Source organism: Neolamprologus multifasciatus, chromosome 7 (assembly GCF_963576455.1).
Source record: "Neolamprologus multifasciatus chromosome 7, fNeoMul1.2, whole genome shotgun sequence".
Classification (NCBI taxonomy): Eukaryota; Metazoa; Chordata; class Actinopteri; order Cichliformes; family Cichlidae; genus Neolamprologus; species Neolamprologus multifasciatus.
Window position 1 is genome coordinate 57,519,182 of NC_140445.1, and position 24,810 is coordinate 57,543,991.

General features: G+C 38.8%; 1 protein-coding gene across 8 annotated transcripts in view; it reads left to right on the forward strand.

Moving 5' to 3' along the window:
- LOC146515618 (voltage-dependent calcium channel subunit alpha-2/delta-1) overlaps window positions 1-24,810 on the forward strand; it is a 77,702-nt gene that overhangs the window by 13,995 nt on the left and 38,897 nt on the right. For all 8 annotated transcript variants that reach the window (XM_085164501.1, XM_085164496.1, XM_085164497.1 and 5 more), the window contains exons 4-7: window positions 10,009-10,068; window positions 11,769-11,804; window positions 12,703-12,832; window positions 24,302-24,433. In XM_085164501.1, coding sequence (XP_085020627.1) covers window positions 10,009-10,068; window positions 11,769-11,804; window positions 12,703-12,832; window positions 24,302-24,433 — 358 coding nt within the window. The remainder of the gene's footprint in view (window positions 1-10,008; window positions 10,069-11,768; window positions 11,805-12,702; window positions 12,833-24,301; window positions 24,434-24,810) is intronic.

Here is a 24,810-nt window from a genome sequence, read left to right on the forward strand (position 1 = left end):
ACTTAAAAGAGGAAAAGTAAGTACAAATGCAAAGCATGGTTCAAGACAAACAACACAATATTATAACATTGGAGTGCTATTTTTATATATTTATACATATTTATATATTTTACGTATTAAGCATATACGGAGGAAAGAAATGTCCGAGCTGTCTTTCAGACATTTCCCTATAATGTAAGCATGATATGGTAATAAAAACATTTAGATTACAATCATATCAATAATGAAAAAAATCATAGTCATATCTATAAAAGTGTCATTCTCAAGATTTCCAGGGTAATGCTGCAAAGTTCAGTTATCCAGTTCCCTCTGTTTAGAGATGTGTGTTAAGTGTTTAATGTGGTATTTGTAGATCTCTTTAATGGAGTCTTTTTTGTACCCCAGGTGTTGGACCATATTTTTATTAATCTGCTACCTGCTGTCACAATGTTATAATAATGAGCAGAAGATGCATTTATGTGTGTGTGTGTGTGTCTGTGTGTGTGTGTGTACCAGTGTACAGCAATGAGTAGCAGCTATGACACAATCAGAGATATTCTAGTCTCCAGAACAGATGTTACTCTACATCCCATCACGACTGCGCTGATCATATTAAGCAGGTAAACGGTGTTTGTGTGTGTGTGTGTGTGTGTCTTTTTCTGTGAGCATACATTTATATTTATTGTTTGTGTGATAATGAAAAGAGAAGGGGGGAAGGACTGCAAATAGGGAATTCTAACTAGACTTCTAGTAGGCCAGGGACGATAGCCTAATACACTAATCAAGATTAAATCCAAACTGTGTCAGTGGATTGCAAAATGTATTACAGCCTTTTGTAGTCTAAAGATACTGTTCCTTCAAAATAAACACTGATCAATGCCAATTAAATGTGGCATGTAGCATTTTTCAGAATCAGCATTTCCATACTTTGTAATTATTGCAATAATTGAGATGAAACAAGGTAATTAGGGTCAGCTCTTACACTAGCATGAGTGTCTCTCTGCCGTTCTGCTCTCAGCTGCGATTACTACCAAACAGTATATCTATGCTTCCTTTGCACATGTTAATTCTTTTACAGATAGTTATATAGTGTCTGTAATCTAATTATAATTAACCAATAGACAGTGAAATAATAATATTCCGTAATAATAAAATGAATCAGTCTAACCAGGGATAGTAAATCCTTATCATTGTTTTTCCTCGGGAATCAAGCAGAGATAAACTGAGCAGTCAGAAAATCGCAAAGAGTAGAAAAAAACATGAAATAAATGTTTTTTTTTAATACTAAGATTTGTTTAATGTAGATTTGAAACATGGAAAAATTAAATACTGCAGTTATCACCACATATGATAGTGGTGTATAAAGGACAATGATGTATATTTTCCTACATATTACGGTGTTCTGTATGCTTATGCCACAGTTTTGGACATAACGTTTTCTCTGATTTGAATAGAAAACATTCATAAAACAAGAAGATATAAAAGCTCAAGTGTTAATTAAATGAACATTAATAATCTAGGATTTTTGTAACAGTATGGTAAGCAGTGTACTCATGATTGACAAAATTGATAAATAAATAATAGGTATATATATATATGTTATAGATCTTAATAGTAAGCGTACAGTAAGCACGCCTAAATCTACAGTCTCTCCATGTCAGAAACTCTATATTATAAGATAAAGCACATGCAATAACAGAGAGAAAACCCCAACAATTAGACACCCAATAGGAGTTTTTGATTGGTGACAGTGGGAAAGAAAAACTCCCTTTTAGACTTCAGGTAGAAGCCATCTGCCATGATTGGTTAGGGGTGAGGGGAGGGAGACAGGACAAAGTACACACTGTGGAAGAGAGCCATTCTTGACTCCCATGTTGTGCAGTGGTAAGCATGCAAGGTTTCTTTAGATCAGACTGTTTGTAAATCATAATAACAATTTGAGGTTGTAAGCGAGGCTTTCAGGGGGACCGTCCAAACAGTTGTGTCTGCATATCCTTGAACACAGCTGATATACTACAAGAACATGGCATTCTCCAAGTGTACCGGAAAGAAGTATATTCATACCAATTATCCATCCATGGTGTCCACATAGGGGATATAGCTACACTTAGCAATAGATCTCTGAGATACATGCATGACAACAAAAAAGCCAAAATACTAAATGGAATGGGGAGCAGGTGTACATTTACTGTTCCTATCACCAAGGCTCTCCCATGGGCTCTCGCAGCTGCAGATACCTCAGGTCTGTCACTCTGTCTCATGCTTTCTTCCTCCTTTTACTATCTCACCTTCTTCTCTGTGGATACTTCTATCCCTGCACCTTTTCTGTCAACTCGCTGTTCCAGTACACCCAGTGCTGTCTGCCCTTTGTTCAAATCCTGGCCTTTTGTCACAGTTCTCTGTCAAACTGATATTTAAAATCAACCTTTTGGCTATCTCATCTGACATCTCTCACTGCTTTATCACTCACTCTATTCTTCTGCCATCTGTCTCTTCTTACTCCATGCAGCTTTCATTTTAAACTACTACTGTCCTGTCTGTCTGTCCTTTACCCTGCTCTCTATGCCTTGCTTTCCCATGATATGAGTCATTTATTTTCTTACTCTTTTTGTTCTCCTTTATGTATATTCCTGCATATGTGTAAAGTATTTATTTATTAGATGAAGGTGTTTTTGTTTGTCCTTTTCCAAACACGGAAACCAACCCGTTGCTCAGTAAATCATCCGTAAGCCACCCAGCTATATGTTATACTCAGTCCAGTGTTCATTCTGATGAGCTTTGTTATAATGAGTTTACTTTGAAGGCAGTGATCATGCTGAGTCAGAGTATTGTTTTTTTTTCCTTCTCTCTAGACTGTCCTTTCTGCTAATACGTCTGCTCGTTAATTATGTCCTTCCCTCTTCCCTTTTCAGAGTCATCTCTTTCTTTTCTATTATTTCTTTTTTCACACCTCCCCCACTTTTACTTTTTTACCATCCGTTTGAGACGGAGCTCATTATGGCAAGTAAAAAACACGATGTGTGGACACATCAGAACTGAGAAAGAGTAAGAATAAGAGCGAATGTGGGTGTTAATGATCATTTAGACTGTTACTACTCTTGTAAGTATTGCTTTGTTGTCTGTGGGAGTTGGGCAGTGTGCACTGAACAGCCTATTGATTTCAGTGTCTGGAGCCTTTAGACACACATAGAGACACACACACACACACACACACACATACACAGGGTGTCTGGGATGCTCTGTGAGGTTTAGCAGAGCCTGTCTCATCTTCTCTATCCTTTAAGCTGTGCTCTGCTTTCTCACTAAATGCATGGTGGGCTGCTGGGCAGCCCTGGCAGAATGACAACTAAGAGTGGTGAGAGCAGGGCAGAAATATCTCTCTGTGGGACTAGCAGGACTATCTAGCACTCAGGTCAGCTCTCAACGGCAGTAGAACAATGATCCTATACATAAGTGAGTAGTTAAAAGCTGTATCTGCCCTATTTGGCTCTTAGAATATTAATCTGCACAGCAGTCGTTGTGTCAGTCATCATGAGGTCATTTTTATGTTCATCTGGGAAACAGGATAGAGCTCACTACTAACTAGCTTCAGTTGCGCTGCCTGTAGATTTTATTGAACATTTTTGTCACAGACTGCATTATTCTTGTGAACTCTCTCTTGTTCCCCCTGTTCTCCCTGAAATCTCTAAACCGCCTCGCCCCCCGGAGAACACGACCCAACTTCAATGCCACGTTGAATGAAATGTAACTCGGTTTTTAGGTATATTTAGATGTCTTTTAAACTTTTAACCAGTAAAAATTTTTTATCAGTACGAGTCTGAAAACAACTTCTCTTCCCAAGAATCATATACCCAATTCTCACTCTCCTGGTACCCATGCTACGCTCTGTTGCCAATTGCAGAGGAGTGATAGTTCTTCTCAGGTCTCCAGTGGTCATGAACTGGAAGAGTGAGCTCATCATGGTGTCCAACTTTCACAATTAGTGAAAGTGAGACTAAAAAAAACATTAGGTCGGGCGTTTTGCAGTGTAACCCATTATAGTGCAAATTTGTGCATTTTAGTGGAGTAACAGCGGCTTCTAATCAATTGGCAGAGACAGCAGTTTTCAGCAGCTCTAATGAACTGTTGTGCTCATTCAGAGAGTTTAGCTGTCACTCACCGAGTAGCCTCTTCAAATCTAGATCCCTCAGTGCAAAGCACATTTGATTGTGTTGTTGCTTTCTTTGGCTAGACTGATAACCTTTGTATGTGCTTGACACAAAAAATAGAGAAAGAGAGAGAGGGATGCAAGCAAAATAGAAGGGTAATTAGGTATCTTTCCTCGCACACTCATTCTCACCCTCCCCCATATCTCCCAGGGGGTAGTGGAGACTCGTCAAAGCCCTGTCATGAATTTTTAACATGCCTGTTGGTCTCTTAGGAAGCGTGTGTAGATGTGTGGTTTCTGCATGTGCATGTTCATATACAGTCAGGAAAAAAAAAGGGATTTTCACACGTGTTTTTTTCACACAAAGTCTTATATAATTCATGAATGTCACACTAATGGCTTAACTATGATGTATCAGGAGTTGAACAGCTGTTGGTTATATGCACGTATCATTTCTGATACAATATTTTGCTGAAGGAGAAACTCAAGGGAACATATGGATAATGTCTATCCATATGTTTTTAGACTACCTTGATTATGTGTTCCTGTATCTTTTTGCACTGATATTATGCAGGCTTATCATTCTATGAGCAATAGCCTGGTTTTCTGTTTATCTGATGAAGCTCAGTTAGTGCACTGGGGTTGATGTGATGCTACACTGTTGACATTTGACAACTCACAAATCTCGCCAGTAGATCAAAAACGCTCTATTTTTTGCATAGCGTATCTGCTGAAGGCATTTATGTCAAACTTAGCCGAGTCAAGTTTCTCTGATAAGTGATGGTCTCATTTTGGGATCTCCCTGTTGCTAAGCAACATTATCAGGGGCACTAATGTCACACTTATCTATGACCTCAAGATGATTTTACAAGTGCATCGGCACAGTTTAGAATCAACTTCCACTGACCGACACATACAGTGGTGTCAAAAAGTGTTTGGCCCCTTCCTGAGTGTTTTGCATATTTGTCACACATAATGTTTCAGATCATCAAACTTATTTTGATAAGATAAGTTACAATGATGATTTCATTGATTAAGAGAGAAAAGTTATCCTCGTCCTGTTTGAAAAAGTAATTGCCCTTCTTATTAAAATAATGAATTAATTGCAAAAAACTGCATTTTTTGGAAACCTGAGCTCAGTTTCACCAAACACACTCAGCCCTGACTATTGGCAGACCCGTTGAATAAAAAAAATCACTTAAATAGAACCTGTTTTATAAAGTGAAGCAGGCTAAAAGATCTCAAAAAGCAACACATTATGACAGGATCTAAAAAAAACCCCACCTGAAAACAGTAAACAGTTAAGTATGGTGGTTGTAGTGTGATGGTCTAGGGCTGTTCTGCTGCCTCAGGACATGGAAGACTTGCTGTGGTAAATGGAACCATGAATTCTGCTGTTTACCAAAACATCCTGAAGGAGAATGTCCGGCCACCTGTTTGTGACCTCAAGCTGAAGTAGGGGTGGGTTTTTATAATCGATTTATCGATTAAAATCGATTCTGGCTTGGATAACGTAAAATCGATTCATTAAAATCCTGAATCAATTTTTTAATATAAATTTATTTTGCCCGAAATGCCAGAATCTCAGGTTAAACCTCACAAAATTTCAACAACCACCAAACAGCTAAGACGGTAAATGAGAGCAGGAACACGGATTCTGCACAAAGACTTAAACACACAGCGCAACCCGCGGATCAGAATCAGTTAGATGTCGCCTTTCTCAGCTGACGATCGGGGCTGAAAGCCAACAGATTCTGATTGTGATCTGTTGGCGGGTCCGCGCTTTGTGTTCACGCCTTTTATGCGCTGATTCTAAAGCTGTTAGTTTGATGTCTCTCCAAACAATATTGACCGAACCAGCAGCAAAAGAAGATCCAAACTACACTTCACATAAACATCGTCATGACTTCACTCTGACTTTTACTGTTTTGCTTCGACCACGATGCACAGCTCTCTCTCTCTCTCTCTCTCACCCTCTCTCTCTCTGTACTTCAAGAACAGTTTACCGTCTAAAAATCTGTTTTCTTCATTATTCGCTTGCTTGTTACGCACAAGTCTACCGTTGTTTACAGCGCTATCGTCGACGGTTTTTTTTTTTCGTTTTATATACTTCTGAAAAGAAAACCTAATTTCTGCCGTTCAATACTGAACAAATTTAAACTTTTTAAAATTATGCAAAATGCAAAACGCCGTGTCTCTAATAAAACCGCTGTAACTTCAGAGGTAACGTTCATAAATTGATGGTTTTCTTTAGTTTTTGATGTACTGCAGAATATTTTTATAAAATCCCAGAAGAGGAAAATCGCCTTCATGTTTTTCTGTGTTTTATCTTCAGCTACTTTGACACAAAGGCATCTGCTGTGATGTTCACACCTTTGATAAAGTCTTGCGTATGTCAGCTTCCTTTTTATAGATACAAAAATATGTAAATGTACTGATCTGAATTATAATATTTCTGACTGTCAAAATTTCCCAGATTCAAATCGAATGGAATCGAATCGATTCAGGACCTTGTGAATCGAATTGAATCGATTCTAGAAATCAGTGACGATACCCAGCCCTAAGCTGAAGCACACTTGGGTTCTACAGCCGGACAATGATCCAAAACAGGAAGTCCACCTCTGAATGTCTTAAGAAAAACAAAATAAAAACTTTGGCGTGTCCTGACCCGAATCCGATTGAGATGCTGTGGCATGACCTTAAAAAGCCAACTCATGCCCGAAAACCTTCCAATGTGGCTGAATTACAACATTTCAGCAAAAAACAGTGGGCCACAATTCCTCCACAGCTCTATAAAAGACTCATTGCCAGTTATCACAAGCACTTTATTGCAGTTGTTTCTGCTAAGGGTGGCCAAACCAGTTATTAGGTTTAGGGGGGAATCATTTTTTCACACAGGGCCATGTAGGGTAGGATTTTTTTTCCATTAAATAATAAACACCTTAATTTAGAAACTGCATTTTGTGTTTACTTGTGTTATCTTTGTCTAATATTTAAATTTGTTTGGTTCATCTGAAACATTTAAGTGTGACAAACATATAGAAAAACAGGCAATCGGAAAGAGGGCAAAAACTTTTTCACACCACTGTAGAGTCAAAAAGATTCAAAGAACAAGAAATATGAAGCTGGAAATGAGCATAAGTGGCCAACTTTAACATTTTAAAATAAAGTAGAACATGCCGATCTGCAGAGTTAGGCTTCCCTAACCAACACATGGTTTTAAAAATAGCAATGGTTTCAGTACCATGTGGGAATGCTTAAAATAAATAACAAGACACCTCATGTTTATCTGCATTGTGCAACTGCCAGTTGGACATGTTTTCATTTTACTCCAAAAACTGTAACTTTTAACAGAGCTTTTGATTTAGATATGCAGTTGGAATCACTGACAACATCTAAACACTTTAGTGATTGGTGGTAGCAGGGAAGAGTGTCTGACTCTGTTTGACTATGATGCTTGCTACCACTAACTGGTAAATACAATTCAGCACTTGATGCATTGTTAGCATATGCTATTTTTATGTACAATGTACATCAGTCACAATGCTTGTAATCATTTCACATTTTTTTCACTGTTTTGGGTTGGTCAGTGTGTGCGTGTGTATATAGCTGCAGCAGGGTGTATATTTAGCAGTTGACATCCAGTGCATGGGAGCTAGAGAGAGGTCTGGAACAGAGCCCAGGACTGGAGGCCAAAGGAATGGAACTGTTGATCAAAATGGAACGATTGCCGACGGCAGACACAGGGTCACATAAACATACTCGGTAAAAATACCAATTCAAAATAATATAAGCATCTCATCCAAAGATGTGTCCATCTAGCATGCCTGTTATACATGCTTGCACGAGCCAACAGATGGTTGTCAGACAAAGATGCAGCCATAAAAACAGTTTTTCGTAATCATATAAAAAGATTTGATTCTAACATGATTTAACTTTGGTGTTGTGAAGGAAGATTCTTTGTCCTGCTCTTTGCTTTCATTTCTTATTGCACTTTTGTTCTAACCTCTTACCTTTTCCATTTCTATGGCACTAGTTATAAAACTTGGAACAAGATGTTTTAAAAATTGATGCAGGCCTCGTGGTTAAATTAGTCCACAAATCAAAGTAAAAATGTAGAAATAAGGTATCTATCACTCTGTCCCCTTTTTGAGCCATTTTTTCCCTTTTGTTAGCACATTTCTCAGTCCTGCCTTCCTTTCCATTAAAAAAAAAAGAATTCAGAAGATGAAATTACACTTTGCTAAATTATAATGTAAGCATCACCTGAATTGTATAGCACAACTGGAAAATAATATCTCAAGATTTTTCAGTATCAGGACATATATATTAAATTGCGACCTTGTGATCATGGATAGATGTTTATTTCTCTGGATGCACATCAGAACTTGTTTGTTCCCAGATGGAAGACGCGCTGTTATTATAGTTTGTACTTGCAAGAAGTAACAAAACAGCATGTATATGTGCAATTGCAGGAGAGATGACTAGATTAAAGGTGAGATTAATTACATTTTCAATTAAATTCAATTGTATGTATATAGTGCCAAATAACAACAGAAGTCACCTTAAGGTGCTTTACACTGTCAGGTAAACACCATATAATAATACAAGTGTGGTTAATTACATTTATATTCCTTTCTTTAATTCCTTTTTGATTGATAGCTTTTTCAGTGGGTAATTTATTTGTTCTTCACTTTATTCACTGATCCATCATTTCTTCCTGTACTGAACCCAACTTATTTTATTCAGTTAGCTCTATGTTTCACACTCTCTGACTCGCTCACACATTCAGCCACACACCCACCCACACACTACTTTCTTACAGAACAACCTTTTCATTTTGACATTCTGATACTCTGTGGCGTGGCCTTTAGCGGACAGTGAGTGCTGCAAGACCTTGATAGCCCTGTGGTTTGAGCTCTGCAAGTGAGATCATAATCATTTCTCTCTTGTCTCTAGGGTGGTCTCCACTGTGTTTTCTAATGTGCTCTCTTTTGTTCAGGTTTTCTCAAATGAGAGCGATGTTTTGAAGGAAGGACACCCAGTGTATATTCCAGCCTAGGGCTGGGCCATATCATACAGTTCACGGTAATACCGGTGTAATGTTGGGCAACGATAGGAAAATGAAATATCGCGATAGAACATGGGTAAAACGCGCATGCGCAGTGCCTTTGTTTACATACACACATGGCGGCGACGCAGAACGAGAAGAGCAAAAGTGGATCGTTAAATGAAACGGATGAACCAGAATTGGTTTGTAAAAATGCTGCAACTTCAGTGGTGTGGAACTGGTTTGGCTTTCGTCTGTCAGATACACAACAAAGCACTATTTTTGGTAAAGCATGCTAGCGGGCCGTCGTTATTACCGTGTTTTTTGGAAAATACAGCACACTTAAAATCAATCCTTTGATTTTTCTGAAAATCGACAGTGCCCCTTATAATCCCATGTGCCTTACGTATGAATTCTGGTTGTGTTTACTGACCTCGAAACGATTTTATGTGGTACACGGTGCTCCAAAATCTGTCAAATGTTTCAGTATGACTTTGCTAAACTATGAACCCGTATCGCTTGATGGATTATCAGAGCATTACAGCTATCGTAGGCAGGCGCCTCGCGGAGTGATACATACTGTGCTTAACCATATTGTGTGTGTATAACCTCTTTTTAAGTTTTGTGGATATTATACATGGTTATGCTGAGGATATGTCGGCCAATTTCCACTGGAAATGCCTTTTGGTTAAACTGTCAGCAAGGAATTTGCATTTGCACTGTTAATTTTTTCTATAACTTTAATGCACATAAAAAGCTGCTTGTTTAAGTGAAAATACATATTGCCCTGCTCTGTTCCAGCCTAAATCTTTTGTCGTATTTCACTTCCCAGAAACTGGCCACAGCTGCTGAAGAGTTCCAAATGAAGCATCAGTGGAAGGACGATTTCGAGGTAACAGAGAGAGAGAAAATACAGAAAAAAAAACATTTATATGTGTTTTTTATGTGCTATCTATTAGGGATGGGTGAAAAAATGATACAGCATAGTACTGCTGTATTTAGGATGGGGATAATATATCTATACAGGGACATTAAATATCTATATTTGATTAAATTAATTAAAATACTCTGGGAATACTAGCTGTCTGGGAAACAAGACGACTTGTCTCATGCACCATTATCCTGAGATAACATTAGCTGAGCAAACCTACATTAACAGGTTGTGAAAAACTGTCTGGACACTGAAACCATTTAGCTCAACAAACCTACCTCCTAATTCAGAAAAGGCTAATGACTCAGCCATACAAGTAAAAATAGGGCAGCAACCAAACAAAAATTAATGGCTGCCTGGTAATTGTATGGTAATTGTTCACATTCCTTTGCCGATTTCAACTAAGGGTGACTTAATTGTTGCCCAGAGCTTGAGGGTGTGGCACAGTAATGACCGTTTTGATTGAAGTTTTTCAAATAATTCACATCTAATTTATAAATGCAGACAGATTGCCATCATATTGCCATCAGTTTGAATGAGTCTTTGTCAGTGAGCACAACTCGAGGGGACTTGACTCAACTGGCTGCCAGCTGGTTGTATTTATAGAACAGCAAGGTTGCTGAGCGCAAGTGTAGTGGTTAAATGTGAATTTCTGTCTATGCAGACAACAACAGATTTTGTGATTTTCTACGATTTATCACAGTTAACTGGTGCATTACCAGAAACGGAGTGCATGTGACGTGCATGCAGGTTTATCAACAGATTTGGTGCAGATAACTAACTTCATCTTATGGCAACATTTTACCGCAGGCTTTAGTGATAGTGTTGGCATGCTTTATAATCTCATTTTGCCCAAAAGAAATGTAAATAAATAAATTAAATTAAATTAAAAAAAATATCTGAAGTGAAATCCAATTTATCTTATTGGATAAATCTGATAGTGACAAAGTTTGAGGACAAAATCTGATGTTGATTAATCACTACTGCAATACTCTACATATTGCACAATGTTAAAAATCATACTAACATTATTGTTTTGTGAGTGAATTATTGTGATAATATCATATTGTGTTCCTACCTCTAGCACTTATAGTATAGCTACAGATGCACAGATACACAAATGGTGATGCATGTAGTCTGAGTTTGCTAGACTTAATTTGATTGTGTGAATAGTTTTTACATGTTTCCAGCATCCATCATTAGCAGTGAGTACAGTTCCTTTTGTTAACTGGTTTATTGCTCATTATACACTGTGTTATGATACATGCCCCTCATTTTCAATGACAGATGCTTTGCCTTCTAACAACCCGGGTGGCAAACAATTATATAAGAGAAAAAAGCAATGCTCAGGAAAAATACTTGTCACAGAGGCAGTTATTACATTGCTATCTCACAGGCAAAAAATGCTTACCTGGAGCATTGCAAATGGCTGCAGGGACAGAGGGACATGGTGAAATATGACCATACCTTATTTGTTTAAGCAAAAACACAGACTAGTATCTTTTTTTTTTACTAAATAATAGAATGAACAAATGGCAAAATAAAGAACTGCTTTGAAATTGATCAAATATTTAATAGTTGCATAAATGTTAGGGTTCTTTGTGCAACACCCTGAAGCATCCAAAAAGCATTTTTTGTGCTTCTTTGTCACTTGTTTACAGGATGATGAAATTGCCTACTACAACGCAAAGGACAATGTGAGTGTGCATTTTTTGCCCTCCTCTGTTAATTTATTCTCTTTCTCTTTGAGCCCCTGCAAACACATAGGTCATACATGCATCATGAATGTGCTTTTGCTACACAGCATCCCCACCCCGCCTTCATTGCCTCATATTCCCTCATCTCCCTCATTTTACTCCTGCAAAAATCACCACATTTGTGTCTGTTTTCACCCCCTGCTTTCTCTTATCGTCTTAGCTCTGTACTGCAGCCCACAGTTTGCTGCTTCTTGGAGCTTTTCTTCCCATGTAGCTACCTCTCTGTCATCCCTCCTTCCAGCCTCTCTCAGGTGAAGAGGTCTCTGCCATGTTTCTCCTCTAATTGACAGATGAGATGTATGAGCTGGCTAGGCTCTTGCTTTATTAGGAAGCAACTGTTCGCACCATTTCTCCCTCCCCCTCTATCTCTCTCACCACCTCACTACCTCGGCCCCTCTCTACCCTGCTTCCGTTCATCGGTATCTCATCTTTTCCTCCCTGTCTCTACTGCTCTCATTGATGTAAATTGGCAAATGCACGGCAGGAGTTATAAATCTCCACAAGGGGCATAAACAATCTGAGTGTCTCCGGCTCCTCCTCCCAAATGAAGATGATAAAATGAAAAAAAGCCAGACATCATCACGTAAACAGTCAGGTTTTTTTTTAAAGCATGCAGGGTGTGAAAAGTGCAGCAACGTTGTTATTATGGTAGCGATGAGCTGTTGAGAATGTGCGTTCAGGCTGTTGTAAAGTCTTTCGTTTTTATGGAGACCAACAAACCATGTCATATATGTGCAATGTGCCTCATTAATTTACATAAAGATGTCTGCTATGATTTCTTAAACCTATAACGAGAACAGCCATAGATAGTGCTTTGAATCTTTTTTCCCCCTTACAGCTGGATGCAAATGAGACAGAGGGAAGAAAGAACAGGATTCGACCAGACTTTCAAGAGGACCCCTCGTTTAAACGTTTGACTGACTACAACCACACGGCTGTCCACATTCCCACTGACATCTATGATGGCTGTGAGTGCATCGTCACACACACACGCACACATACCAAAGTGGTTACTATGGATACGGCTGACACACCAACCCATTATGAAATGTTGTTTACAGATTGTGCCTCAAGCAAAGTTGCCCTTAGCTAAAAGATGGGTTTAACCAAAAAAGCCTCATATATGTAATAAGCTCTCCTGTAGTACTCGGTTACTTAACAAAGCTGCCTGCCCTTGGAATGTAAAAGAACAGGAGGCACAACAACTGAAAGGATTTATGTGTGTATGTTTTCTTTTTTTGTTTAGAAAGATTTTTGCTATTGGTAGTTATGCAGCTTTCAGTTTAATACTCTGTTTAACCAGAACTAGAATGATAAGTATCCATTTATTAAAATTATAAATCATAAATGTATTATTCATATGAATATTGCAGCTATTGAATGTCTTTAGGAACAGATTGATATAAATAGATAGATATAGGAGATATCTCCTTAGAGTTATAATACACGTATATCTATAGACTATATTATAGATATTGACTATAATAGATATATGCATGCAATTTTTGCTTGAGTGGACACTTATATTTATTCTTGGCACAGGTATTTTATACTGTTACCCATAAAAGAATGCAATGTGCAACTGAACTGCACTATACACTGGATTGTGTGCAAATCCTGAAACAATAATATCATCTGTTGAAATATATCAATCAGTACATTTGCATTGTCAGCATTTTTTAAGAACAGAATGGTTCATTTCACTGCACCTGCTACTTGTGAAAGGTTGGTGAATGTTCACTGAACATGTAGTCAGTTTCTACAAAACAAAATAAAAATACGAAAAAACAAAAATAGGATCATGTATACTCAAGATTATAGAGAATGGGGCTTGCAAAATCGCTAGCCCGACGTCCCGGGGCTAGCGATTTTTCCAGTCGGGCTACCAAAATCTATCTCTGCCCTGCCCGTCGGGCTATCGTAGGAAGGAAAAATATATGTCAATGCTTTTGCATTCTTTCGGAAATGCAGCTGGGTAATTATGTCATTGGCATCGGTGAGCCACTGTCAATACCAATTCCTCTGACATCGTCTTATCAATCGTTAGCTTACTATGCAAACATGACAAGTGAAATCTCCCGCAGCAAGCTTAAACATGTGAGAGGTTGATCGCGCAGAGAATCGCTGAGCGTTATGTGAGTGCGTGTGTAAAAGCAGCAGGATATATATTTTAGTTCTGCTGAGCCAAATAAGACAGCTCAGGGTGAAGAAGTGACAGCCAAAGAAAAGCTTACCACAAAATGGAAACGTTATGACAAATCAGACTATAAGGCAAAAATAAAGTGCAGCTTTATGGTTTCATGGACAAAAGAATTTCTGTGGCTGCAATATGACGAGCTAAATAACCAGGGCTGCACATAAGTGGTCCACAGGTGCGCATTCGCTGTCAAAATAAAAAACGTGCACAAGATAAGAAGTTGCAACGCGTGTTTGCGTACATAAGATTTTCTGGAGGAGGACAGACATTTGTTTAGAACTCTTAAAGATGTCGAAGAAGCAAGCTCCTTTAAGCAATTACTTTGCGCACACGCACGAACACGCACGAACACGTCCTCCAACCACACACACCCATATTTTGCTCCATTGCGGTTTATTTCACACCTCAAACATTTAGTAAACAATTAAGAAAATACAAGTAATCTGCAATAAATTACAGGTAGTAATAAAAGAAGCTACTAACTCTTTTACGCTACGTCCACACCTACACGGGTATTTTTGACAACGCAGCTGTTTTGTCCACACGTAAATGGCGTTTCGAATCACCGAAAACTGAGATTTTTTTAAAACTCCTTTTTTGCGTTTACGTGTGGACGAGGAATACAGACTTCGTCAGGCAACGTCAAAGGTATGTGCCTTCCATGTCACGCTGTGCGCCACGTTATTGTTTACATGAGATGAATTGCAGAATGGCAGATAGAGACAAAATACTGTTAATCTGACTATCTGCAGGTTTTACACGCTTACATACACACGCAGTTACTGTCCCTCCATTTACAAAGGCAGAGGCGTCACGGTGTGTTTATTTTACGTGTAGTTGTTTTTTTTTCCTGTGTAATAATATTCAACATTGCTATCAATACATTTTTCAAAAAATGCCTCTCTGTGCAAAATGGGTTTAAAAACATAAACAACTGTGGGATACTGTGGTCTGTGATTTGAAGAGCCCAGCGCTGCTGGAAAACCAATTCTGCAGGGAGACCTACCTCGGCACTTGTGCAGGTAAAACCAAAGGGAAGTTATGCTTCACCATATTTTCTAGTCTTTGGCTTAGAATGAAGTTGGTTTGGAAACATATTCAGCGATGCTTCATCTCCTGCTTTGCGTTTCTGTGGGCGCCCCGTGCTAGCAGTGTGCAAGCGTTTTGTTTTTTTCCCCCCCTTTTCATTCCGCGCCCCCCTGCAATGGCTCTGCGCCCCCCCTAGGGGGCGGGCCCCACACTTTGGGAAGGTCTGCTTTAATGTATAATATTGTAAAGGAATCAAAACAGGAAACAAAACATCAATCAAAAAATTGCTCTCTTTTTTATTCGGGCTACTTAAATTTATTTTGGGCTACCAAAAACTGAAGAGTCCCTGCCCGAAGGGCTACCAGGGATTTTGAAATTTTGCGAGCCCTGGAGAATATTAATGATAATCTCTTAAAAACTTAAACATGTTGAATAAACATTTGGTTGTCATGATCTGGATACAGGAAAATTAAAACCTAAGCAGCTTTACGTCATGGCTGTTTTCATCTATTTATACCATCCCAAATTCAGGCTTTACTTGATGTGGCTGTTTCAGTCACATTGGACGTTAAAAGTCTTTAGCCTGCCAGCTCATATTACAAAGCGAGTGCAATATTTACTTGAAACAGTTTTAAAATATAACAGGTAATAGGCAGGTAATATAGTATAGCCTAGGGCTGGGCTATATCATACTGTTCACGGTAATACCGGTGTAATTTTGGGCAACAATAGGAAAATGAAATATCGCGATAGAATATGGGTAAAACGCGCATGCACAGTGCCTTTGTTTACATACGCACATGGCGGCGACGCAGAATGAGAAGAGCGAAAGCGGATCGTTAAATGAAACAGATGAACCAGAATTGGTTTGTAAAAATGCTGCAACTTCAGTGGTGTTGAACTGGTTTAGCTTTCATCCGTCAGATACACAAAAAAGCACTATTTTTGGTAAAGCATGCTAGCGGGCCGTCGTTATTACCGTGTTGTTTGGAAAATACCGCACACTTAAAATCAATCCTTTGATTTTTCTGAAAATCGACAGTGCCCTTTATAATCCCGTGTGCGTTATGTATGAATTCTGGTTGTGTTTACTGACCTCGAAACGATTTTATGTGGTACACGGTGCTCGAAAATCTGTCAAATGTTTTAGTGCGACTTTGCTAAGCTACGAAGCCGCACCGCTTGATGGATTGTCGGAGCATTACGTCTATCGTAGGCAGGCGCCTCGCGGAGTGATACGTACTGTGCTTCAACATAATATTACCATATTGTGTGTGTATAAGCTTTTTTTTTTAAGTTTTGTGGATATTATACATGGTTATGCTGAGGATATGTCGGCCAATTTCCACTGGAAATGCCTTTTGGTTAAACTGTCAGCAAGGAATTTGCACTGTTACATTTTTATATAACTTTAATGCACATAAAAAACAGCTGCTTGTTTAAGTGAAAATACATTGATGGTTTTGGTTGGTTTTTTGCACTAATAAAGTTGTGGAGTTGTACAGTATTTTGTCTAGTGTCAATTATATCGTCAGTTATATCGTTATCGCAAATTTTCATTATCATTTCATTATTATCTAGTAACATGGATTGGAAGATATCCTATTAAAGAATATTTTTGCTCCTTTTGTTATAAAAGTACATTTCTGATCATTTCATCATCATGTGCTGACATTTACCTTGAGTGATACAGCATAATTTAAATCTCGAGAGTCTCCCTGACATTAGCACAGCTCAAGTTGAATGTCAGTGACTTAAGGGTGCCTAGCTGAATAGCTTAAGTGTGGTTTGAATTATGTAATATTTTTAAGTGGCTTTTCCTTTATTCTATTTTTTAGATTTCAACTTGTGGGGTGATGTCCTTAATATAGTGTGACTTACAATGAGAGGAATAAAGCCTTAGGTGATTTGCTCAAGTATGTGTCACCACCAGTGTTGGGTAAGTTACTTTAAAATAGTAACTTAGTTACATTACTAGTTACTTCTATCAAAAGTAACTCAGTTACTTCAAGTTACTCGTTACTTTCAAAGTAACTGGTTATTAGGGAAAGTAACTTTGGTTTTACTCAGAATTCTCTTGTTAATGTGTTGCTTCCATAACTTTGCCAGTCTTCTAGCTTGCTTACTTGCCACAAGTGCAATGTGCCACCTACCAATAGAAAAAATAATAATAATGTGCATATTTCCACGAGAGAAATCCCACGCCTGGACCGTCGTTGACCATGATTCTAGCCTACGTCACAGCGTCATGTGCGCTTTTTACATCCAACACAAAAACTGCAGTCGTGGTGCTTTGATTGTACTCAGAACTCAGAAATTCTGTCTTCTGAATAGGAAGATGTAGGTAACACCAGACTGCAGATGAGCTGCATTCAGGGCTGGACTGGGACAAAAAATCGGCCCGGGCATTTTGACTAGAGACCGGCCCACCATTATAGGAAAAATCATAAAGCCTTTGAATGAAAACAAACGCTGTTGTGACAGTGATGTACACTGTTTTAATGGTATATATGCATCAATCTATCAATCGTTTGTTGTAAGATTCAGATAATTATTTTTTAAAAGCTAGAAATTTTAAATGAGAATAAGAAAGAAAAGTATTTCTTTGTGCCCACTACCTAAAAAGGATCCTGGGGTTATCTGTCTCTCAGAAACAGTTCATAACTTCCCTTCGACTCATTTATGTCACCTAAAAGGTAAACCTGTCTCTCCATCACCTGTTCAGCTCTGATGATTCAGTAAGGACATCTCCTGGTTTCATCTTCATGTTTCCCTCTCACCAGATAACCAAACCGACATCATGACCAGCAGCTTTACAGCTGTGGCTCCAGCAAACATCAGCTGATACTAGCAATTAATATTAAATAAATTCTAACAACAGCTGATCAAGCTTAAACCTGCTGCTGTTGTTTAGCGCGACATCCGCCGGTTTCCTCTTTCTGGCGCAAAGTGGGCGATAAACAAACAAGAGAGAAAAGCTGATCAGCTGATCATTGATCAGTTTCATGATTGAAGTAGAAACAGGAGAGGGAGGGGGGAGAATGAGAGGAGAAGAGGCAGCTGTGCAGCAAAGACACAGAATAAATCCAGCTTTGTGCCTTTTTCATTGTAGCTGAATTACGGGACAAACTGTTCCTTTTCACCTCAATAACAAACGTGTAATATTTTCTCTGAATACCAGACGGGATGGTTGGCAACTCTAATAACTTATGAACAAAATAAAGTTCAACATCGTTAACATCATAGCACCCACCCAGCTGTATAGAAACTCCGTCATGCTAGCTAGTACGCAGTACGGAAAAAGTCAGCATAACGAAAATAAACTCCACCTAAACTTGGTTTATATCTGACTCGGATAGACTGCAGGTCATAACTTCTTACCTGAAGTTCAGTTCACACTTGGACCGGCGGCCGCCTCGGGTCATTTTCCTTCTGCGTCCCCTTTCTCTCATCCACCTGCTGCCTCCACCACTTGATAATGTTACAGAATCTGTGGAAGCTCCGCGATGCCACCACACGAAGTAACGAGTAACGACCCTATCTAAATCCCAGTAACGACTAACGCGTTCCTGATTTTGGCATAATAACTAGTTACCGTGCTCGTTACCACAATAATAACGTAGTTACTGTAACGCGTTACTTAATAACGCGTTAGTCCCAACACTGGTCACCACAGTAGGCCTTGGTTCTCGAAGAACTTCAGAAAGATTCCAGTTTAATTACAATCTGGTTTTTTAAACCATCTTGCAGCAGCATTACTGAATGATGTGTGTTTGTATCTGTGTTTCTGTGAAGAAAGACATCTGTGTGTTTGTGGTAAGATGTTCAGTAATTGGTGTAGTGGAATCAGTGCAGTGGAAAGTAATGCGTCAGCAGTGACTTGGAGAGACAGCAGGTTGGAATGACTTCCTCAGCATGGACCTCAGCCTGCTGGGGAACCGTCTGGCCCCAAGGTTACCTGCTTCACCTTGTTGCTGACCCCAGACACATGGGCAGAAAAGGGAAATGTAGATTGGAATGGAAAGCTGTCAGGTTTTGTTATCAGTGGGTGGAAAGTCTAGTTTATTAGCATTTCTTTTGAACTTGCTGTGAATTTGTCAATTTTTCCCTGAGATCCCTATCTGGCCTTTAATCTGGGCTGGGTGCCACAGCTACTCACGCTGCCTTTCTCTCACAAGGATGCTGTTTATTGGTAGCCTGTAATGAGTATGCATGGATACGCTGAGCTTCTGGGACCTACCCAGCGAGATGAAAGAAACTTTAGGTGTGTGTGTGTGTGTTTACGAGGAAGGACTCAAACCTGGCAGTACACTGTGGACAACAATCTCAGGTATGGAAATGAAGAACCAGACCATGCAATTTTGTTTTGAGATTGAGACTTGTTTTTCAGATTTAAGTTTAAATTTCAAACTCTAGGAATATCTAGCTAAAGAAAATTATTTAAAATTAACTAATGTATTCAAAAAAGCACTGCGAATATGGAGAAAAACGTATGTCTGAGAGCATACGCAGGCTCATATATTGTGTCAGATATGGACACAGTATGGAGTATGTATTTGGTATTCCAGGTCAGAAGATTCATAGTTATTGAGGTTTCAACTTTCCAATTTAATCTCCACCCTATAAATGTTCCCGGAATAGCCTTTGCTCAGCTGGAGAAAATTAGATTTTCTGGGTAAAGTGGGTGACAAGTTTATGAAATCAGACTCATGTGTGTGAGGGCAGTATTGGAAAGGATACAGGCATGACAGAAAGATCACAAAAGCATAAAATGTCCATTGAAGGACATAGTACCAAAAAAAAGTATATCACACAAAATAGAAAATAGTTTAATTCAATATACAAGTGGAAGCTGAATATAAAAATTTAAAATTTATGTATTTATAATTCTAGATATTCAATATGAGATGTGAAAAAAATATTCAAGGAGTATCTCTTTGTGATATTTAGTAGGGTTACTATACATTGCAAAGAGAGCATGCTAAGCTAGTAGCATGCTCACACGCACGCACACATCCTCCAACCACACACACCCATATTTTTTGCATTTACGTGTGGACGAGGAATACAGAGTTCGCCACACAACGTCAAAGGTATGTGCCTATTTTCACGTCACGCTGTGCACCACGTTATTGTTTACGTGGGATGAATTGCAGAATGGCAGATAGAGACAAAATACTGTTAATCTGACTATCTGCAGGTTTTACACGCTTACATATACACACGCAGTTACTGTCCCTCCATTTACAACGGCAGAGGCGTCACGGTGTGATTATTTTACGTGTAGTTGTTTTTTTTCCTGTGTAATATTCAACATTGCTATCAATACATTTTTCAAAAAATGCCTCTCTGTGCAAAATAGGTTTAAAAACATAAACCGCTGTGGGATGCTGTTTGTCCGGGATTTGAACCGGGGAACAAATCGGCGGGATCAGCCTGATATTATTTGTATCCCACTGTAACTTTACTGTATAAAGTATAGTATAGTATGTATATCTCCAAAATGTCAGGAGTAGTTAGTCATTACAAGAAGTGTTTGTGAACTAAAAATCACGAATGTGGGATACTGTTTGTCGGTGATTTAAACAGCCCAGCGCTGCTCCCCACGAAGGGAAAACCAATTCTGCAGGGGAGACCTACCTCAGCACTTGTGCAGGTGAAACCAAAGGGAAGATATGCTTCACCATATTTTCTAGTCTTTGGCTTGGAATGAAGTTGGTTTGGAAACATATTCAGTGATGCTTCATCTCCTGCTTTGCGTTTCTGTGGGCGCCCCGTGCTAGCAGTGTCCAAACGTTTTGTCCCCCCCCCCCCCCCCCCCCCCCCCCCCCCCCCAGGGGGCGGGCCCCACACTTTGGGAAGGTCTGCTTTATGGCAAGAACTACAATCAAGTGTTTGTGACAGCTGGCGAATGGCAACGAGTCTATCAAATTGCTTTGGACCAATTTCATCCAACTTTTTTGCAGACTTGTTTTCATTCAGCCACACTGGAGGGTTTTTTGGCAAGTTGTCCAGAGCCTGAAGCATCAAAGAAGTCCCATACTATTACACTATTTTATCATTATCATCATAAACATGTTTGACATTGTTTAATGTCAGATGTAATGCAATTTGCAATTGCATTGCAAAGACGAAATCAGCAAGATGGCAAAATCTTTTTTTCAGAGCACTATAGAATATAGACTGTATATGAAGGATAGACCCAGTTTCCAGCCAATGTTTAACTGTCTTACATCTGCATTCTTTGTGAGAGGGGGCAAGGCTGGTTACAATAAGAAGTTCAGCTGCAGAAATCCAAAAAAAAAAAGACCCTTTGTCTAATGTGATCTCTGATCTCACTAATTATTTTCCTGATGAGTTCATGGCCTTACTGGTTTCAAGTGAAGCTGAATGTAACATAATGTTCTTTTGGTAAATTATGGTCCTTAGCAGAGGGCAGCACAGTGATGTGGTGGCTAGCACCTCACGCCTAAACGGTCCTTTCCATGTTCTACCCGTGTCTATGTGGCCTGTGTCCAGGGACAGTGCTGAATGGTGTGTGTAAATGGTTGGTTCTCTATGTTTTAGCACTGTGACAGGTTGGTGACCTGGCCAGCCTCTTGCCGTATGGCAATTGTGATCTCACCACCTGTGACTCTGAATCAAATGAGCAGAATAAAATGAATGGATGGTCTCAATGTGATCGCTACAGTCTTAGGAGGGAGTGTCCCTTGGTTTCACTGTCAGATCCATGCTTGATATTTAAGTCCATTTATAAAGCACCAATATGGAAAAAAGCACTTAAAACTTTACAACAGATGCTTCACTAAGCAATGAGTGACGTGTCAGTGGCCATGTCCATCTTTTATATTCAGTCGATTTGCTTTTATTTTAATCATATATATTAAACATACATGTGTTTAATCTTTAATAAAAACACCCCAATGCCTCCTGGCTATATGCCAGTCAAATAGAAGAATTTCTTGTGAGCTCAGCACAAATGTAGCCTAAAGTAAACTTTAAATAATCCATCAAAATCAGCGCATCACTTTCTGTTTCCAGGTGTTTCTTGTGTAATGGTACATTTATTTTTTTATTATATATACGAGATCATTGCATTTGATATAATTGGAATAATAAATCATGTTGGGTTATTAACTTGTCCAAGACTGTGGAACAAGTTTTTTTTTATTATTATTATTATTATTATTCAACAATTTCACACAAGTCTGTTTCTGCAAAAATGATTCATAATTTACAAATTCACACATACTGTAATGTCATCTTGTGTCACAGGGAGCTCAGCAGACATCTTTCACCTTTCACACTCGGGGCAATACTGCTTGTGATTGGAATTCAAGTGCCAGATTTGAGTAGATGCAAAAATCCCTCCAGTTTGCTGCCTATCATTTCAAGGCAATTTTCATCATAGCTTTTGTAAGTCATAAACAAATGTAGCGGGTGAGCAAATTTTGTGCAGCTTAGAAAAACAAAGACTGTTTTTGCCCCTCTGTTTTTATCTCCAATGATTAGATATTTAGCCAGCAATATTCCCATATCAGAGGTTATTTTGTGACATACATTATAGTCTTTCAAATATCCAACTGTTCTTTTAATTAGTAATGATGGGAAATTTAATGTCTTGTAGTTATCTCTCTCTTATGTTAAATTAACTATAAATAACTGTTTAACTGAGCATGTTGTACTGTAGCTGTATAGAACATTTTTGCTTATTAGCTTTCACTGTTATACAGTGTGTAACTGTTGCTTCTATAAAGAAAAGACTGATAATTAAAGCAGTCAAAAAATAGGGAAAATATACACCAATCCATATTGCATATTTTTGTGAATTATACTGCACCCACGATGTCCCAATGAGATTATGTCATCACTTGGTGTGGATTCAGTGTGGCATACATGTGTATCCAGGGAATTCATTAGTGTCATTGGCAACATGGGCAACCCGAGGATAGTCTTTCCCTTATGAAGCAGCAGTGAAGTTTAGCTTATTAAAGATTATGACTAACTCAGGGATATTCACAACCAGTGGAGACATTAAAAAGCAACAAATTACTAGTTAGAGGCTTGTGGTTGCCTTGTGCCATAATTTCATCTTACAGTCTAGTACACGTGAGTATCATCTCGCTGTATTTAACAGTCAAGCTGTTTGGATAAAACAAGATGGCTTGTGCTGTCTATCCAATGGCCTAACGTAATCAGTCTTCAATAAAAAAGTTTTATCATTATCTTACAAGTGCAGTAGTATTTTTTTGACTCTTGCCTTAAAATTCTAAAATTCAATGATTAATGAGAGAAATATATTACTGTGTGTGCACACGCTTCATGCTCTCTCCCTTTCTATAATGAAAAACATGCACTCCTGGCAACCGAGGCTTCATTAACTCTTCACTCTAGAGAAATAGATGCAAATGAACACTGTTTGCTTTGCACATCAATGAGACACGTCACGCTCAATACAGGATAGCAATATGTCCTACACACATGCACACTATACTTCTAGCCACATGTCAAGATGTACAGAGTCCCATAAAAAATATATATGCAATGCCACAAAGTACAAAAAAAGTGGAAGATGGTAAAAAAAAAAAAGAAGATCGGCAGAGAGGACAGATAGAGTTGGGGGCAGCATGTGTTGTGTCTCCATCCATCATCAGTCTTAATGTGGCTCTGAGCTGTCTGGGTGCTGTGTCATTACATCCATAATGCCTGTTGCCTCTCACAGCACACACTATCTGTCAAAAGCATGCACACACACACACACACACACACACAAAACTTCTGCACATGCAATCATGCAGATTATTTGGTGGTTTTAGGTAAAACAGTTTAATTGTGTCTGTGCAAAGCCATTACTTGTCTGAGTACTATTCCTTGATATTGATGCCTAATGCAAGCGCTTTCTGTTTGTGCTGGAAAAATATTTGGTCGTGCTCTGCTGGGCAACTGGGGTGACAGTGAGGCCTGTGTGTGAATCTTAATGAATGTGTTAAACTGTGTTGTCCATATCTCTTTGCTAAGCCTTCTAAAGATGATTGCAGAAAACCCACAAAGGCATGAAAATGTTTATTTTACAGCTGCACACAAAATCAAAATGTAATTAGAGTATAATGTATTGAATTCTGCTTATGTTGGTGGGTTCGTGACGTATTTCTTTTTCATGTGCATGCTTTCTTTTGATAAATGAGCTTTTCATGTGTATTTGTTCATCCAGCCACCATTGTGCTGAATGAATTAACCTGGACGGAGGAACTGAAGGAAGTGTTTAGAAAGAATAGAGAGGATGACCCAACCCTACTCTGGCAGGTGTTTGGCAGTGCCACTGGCCTGGCTCGCTATTATCCAGGTAAGGAAACAAAGGGGGGGGGGGGGGGGGGGGGGGACAACAACCCAAACATTGCCTTTGAATAGGTTTTTATGTGTCTGTTCATATAATTCTGAAGTTGTATGTGCTTAAATACACACTGCTTAGTAATTGAGATGAGAGGAGATTAGATAGCCTTTATTTGTCAGTTGCAGTTGCCCACAACCGAGATGATAGACCTTGCCGACCGTACATACAATACACAAACATCACATTGGGGAGACAGGTCAGGCTAGGTAGCGAGGGAAAAAAAACATTGAAGTGTGTAACAAAAAAGGATAATCCAGGAATGCACAGATATTAACACACCATAACACAATAAAACACAGACAAGCAACATGGGAGAATATTCCACTGTG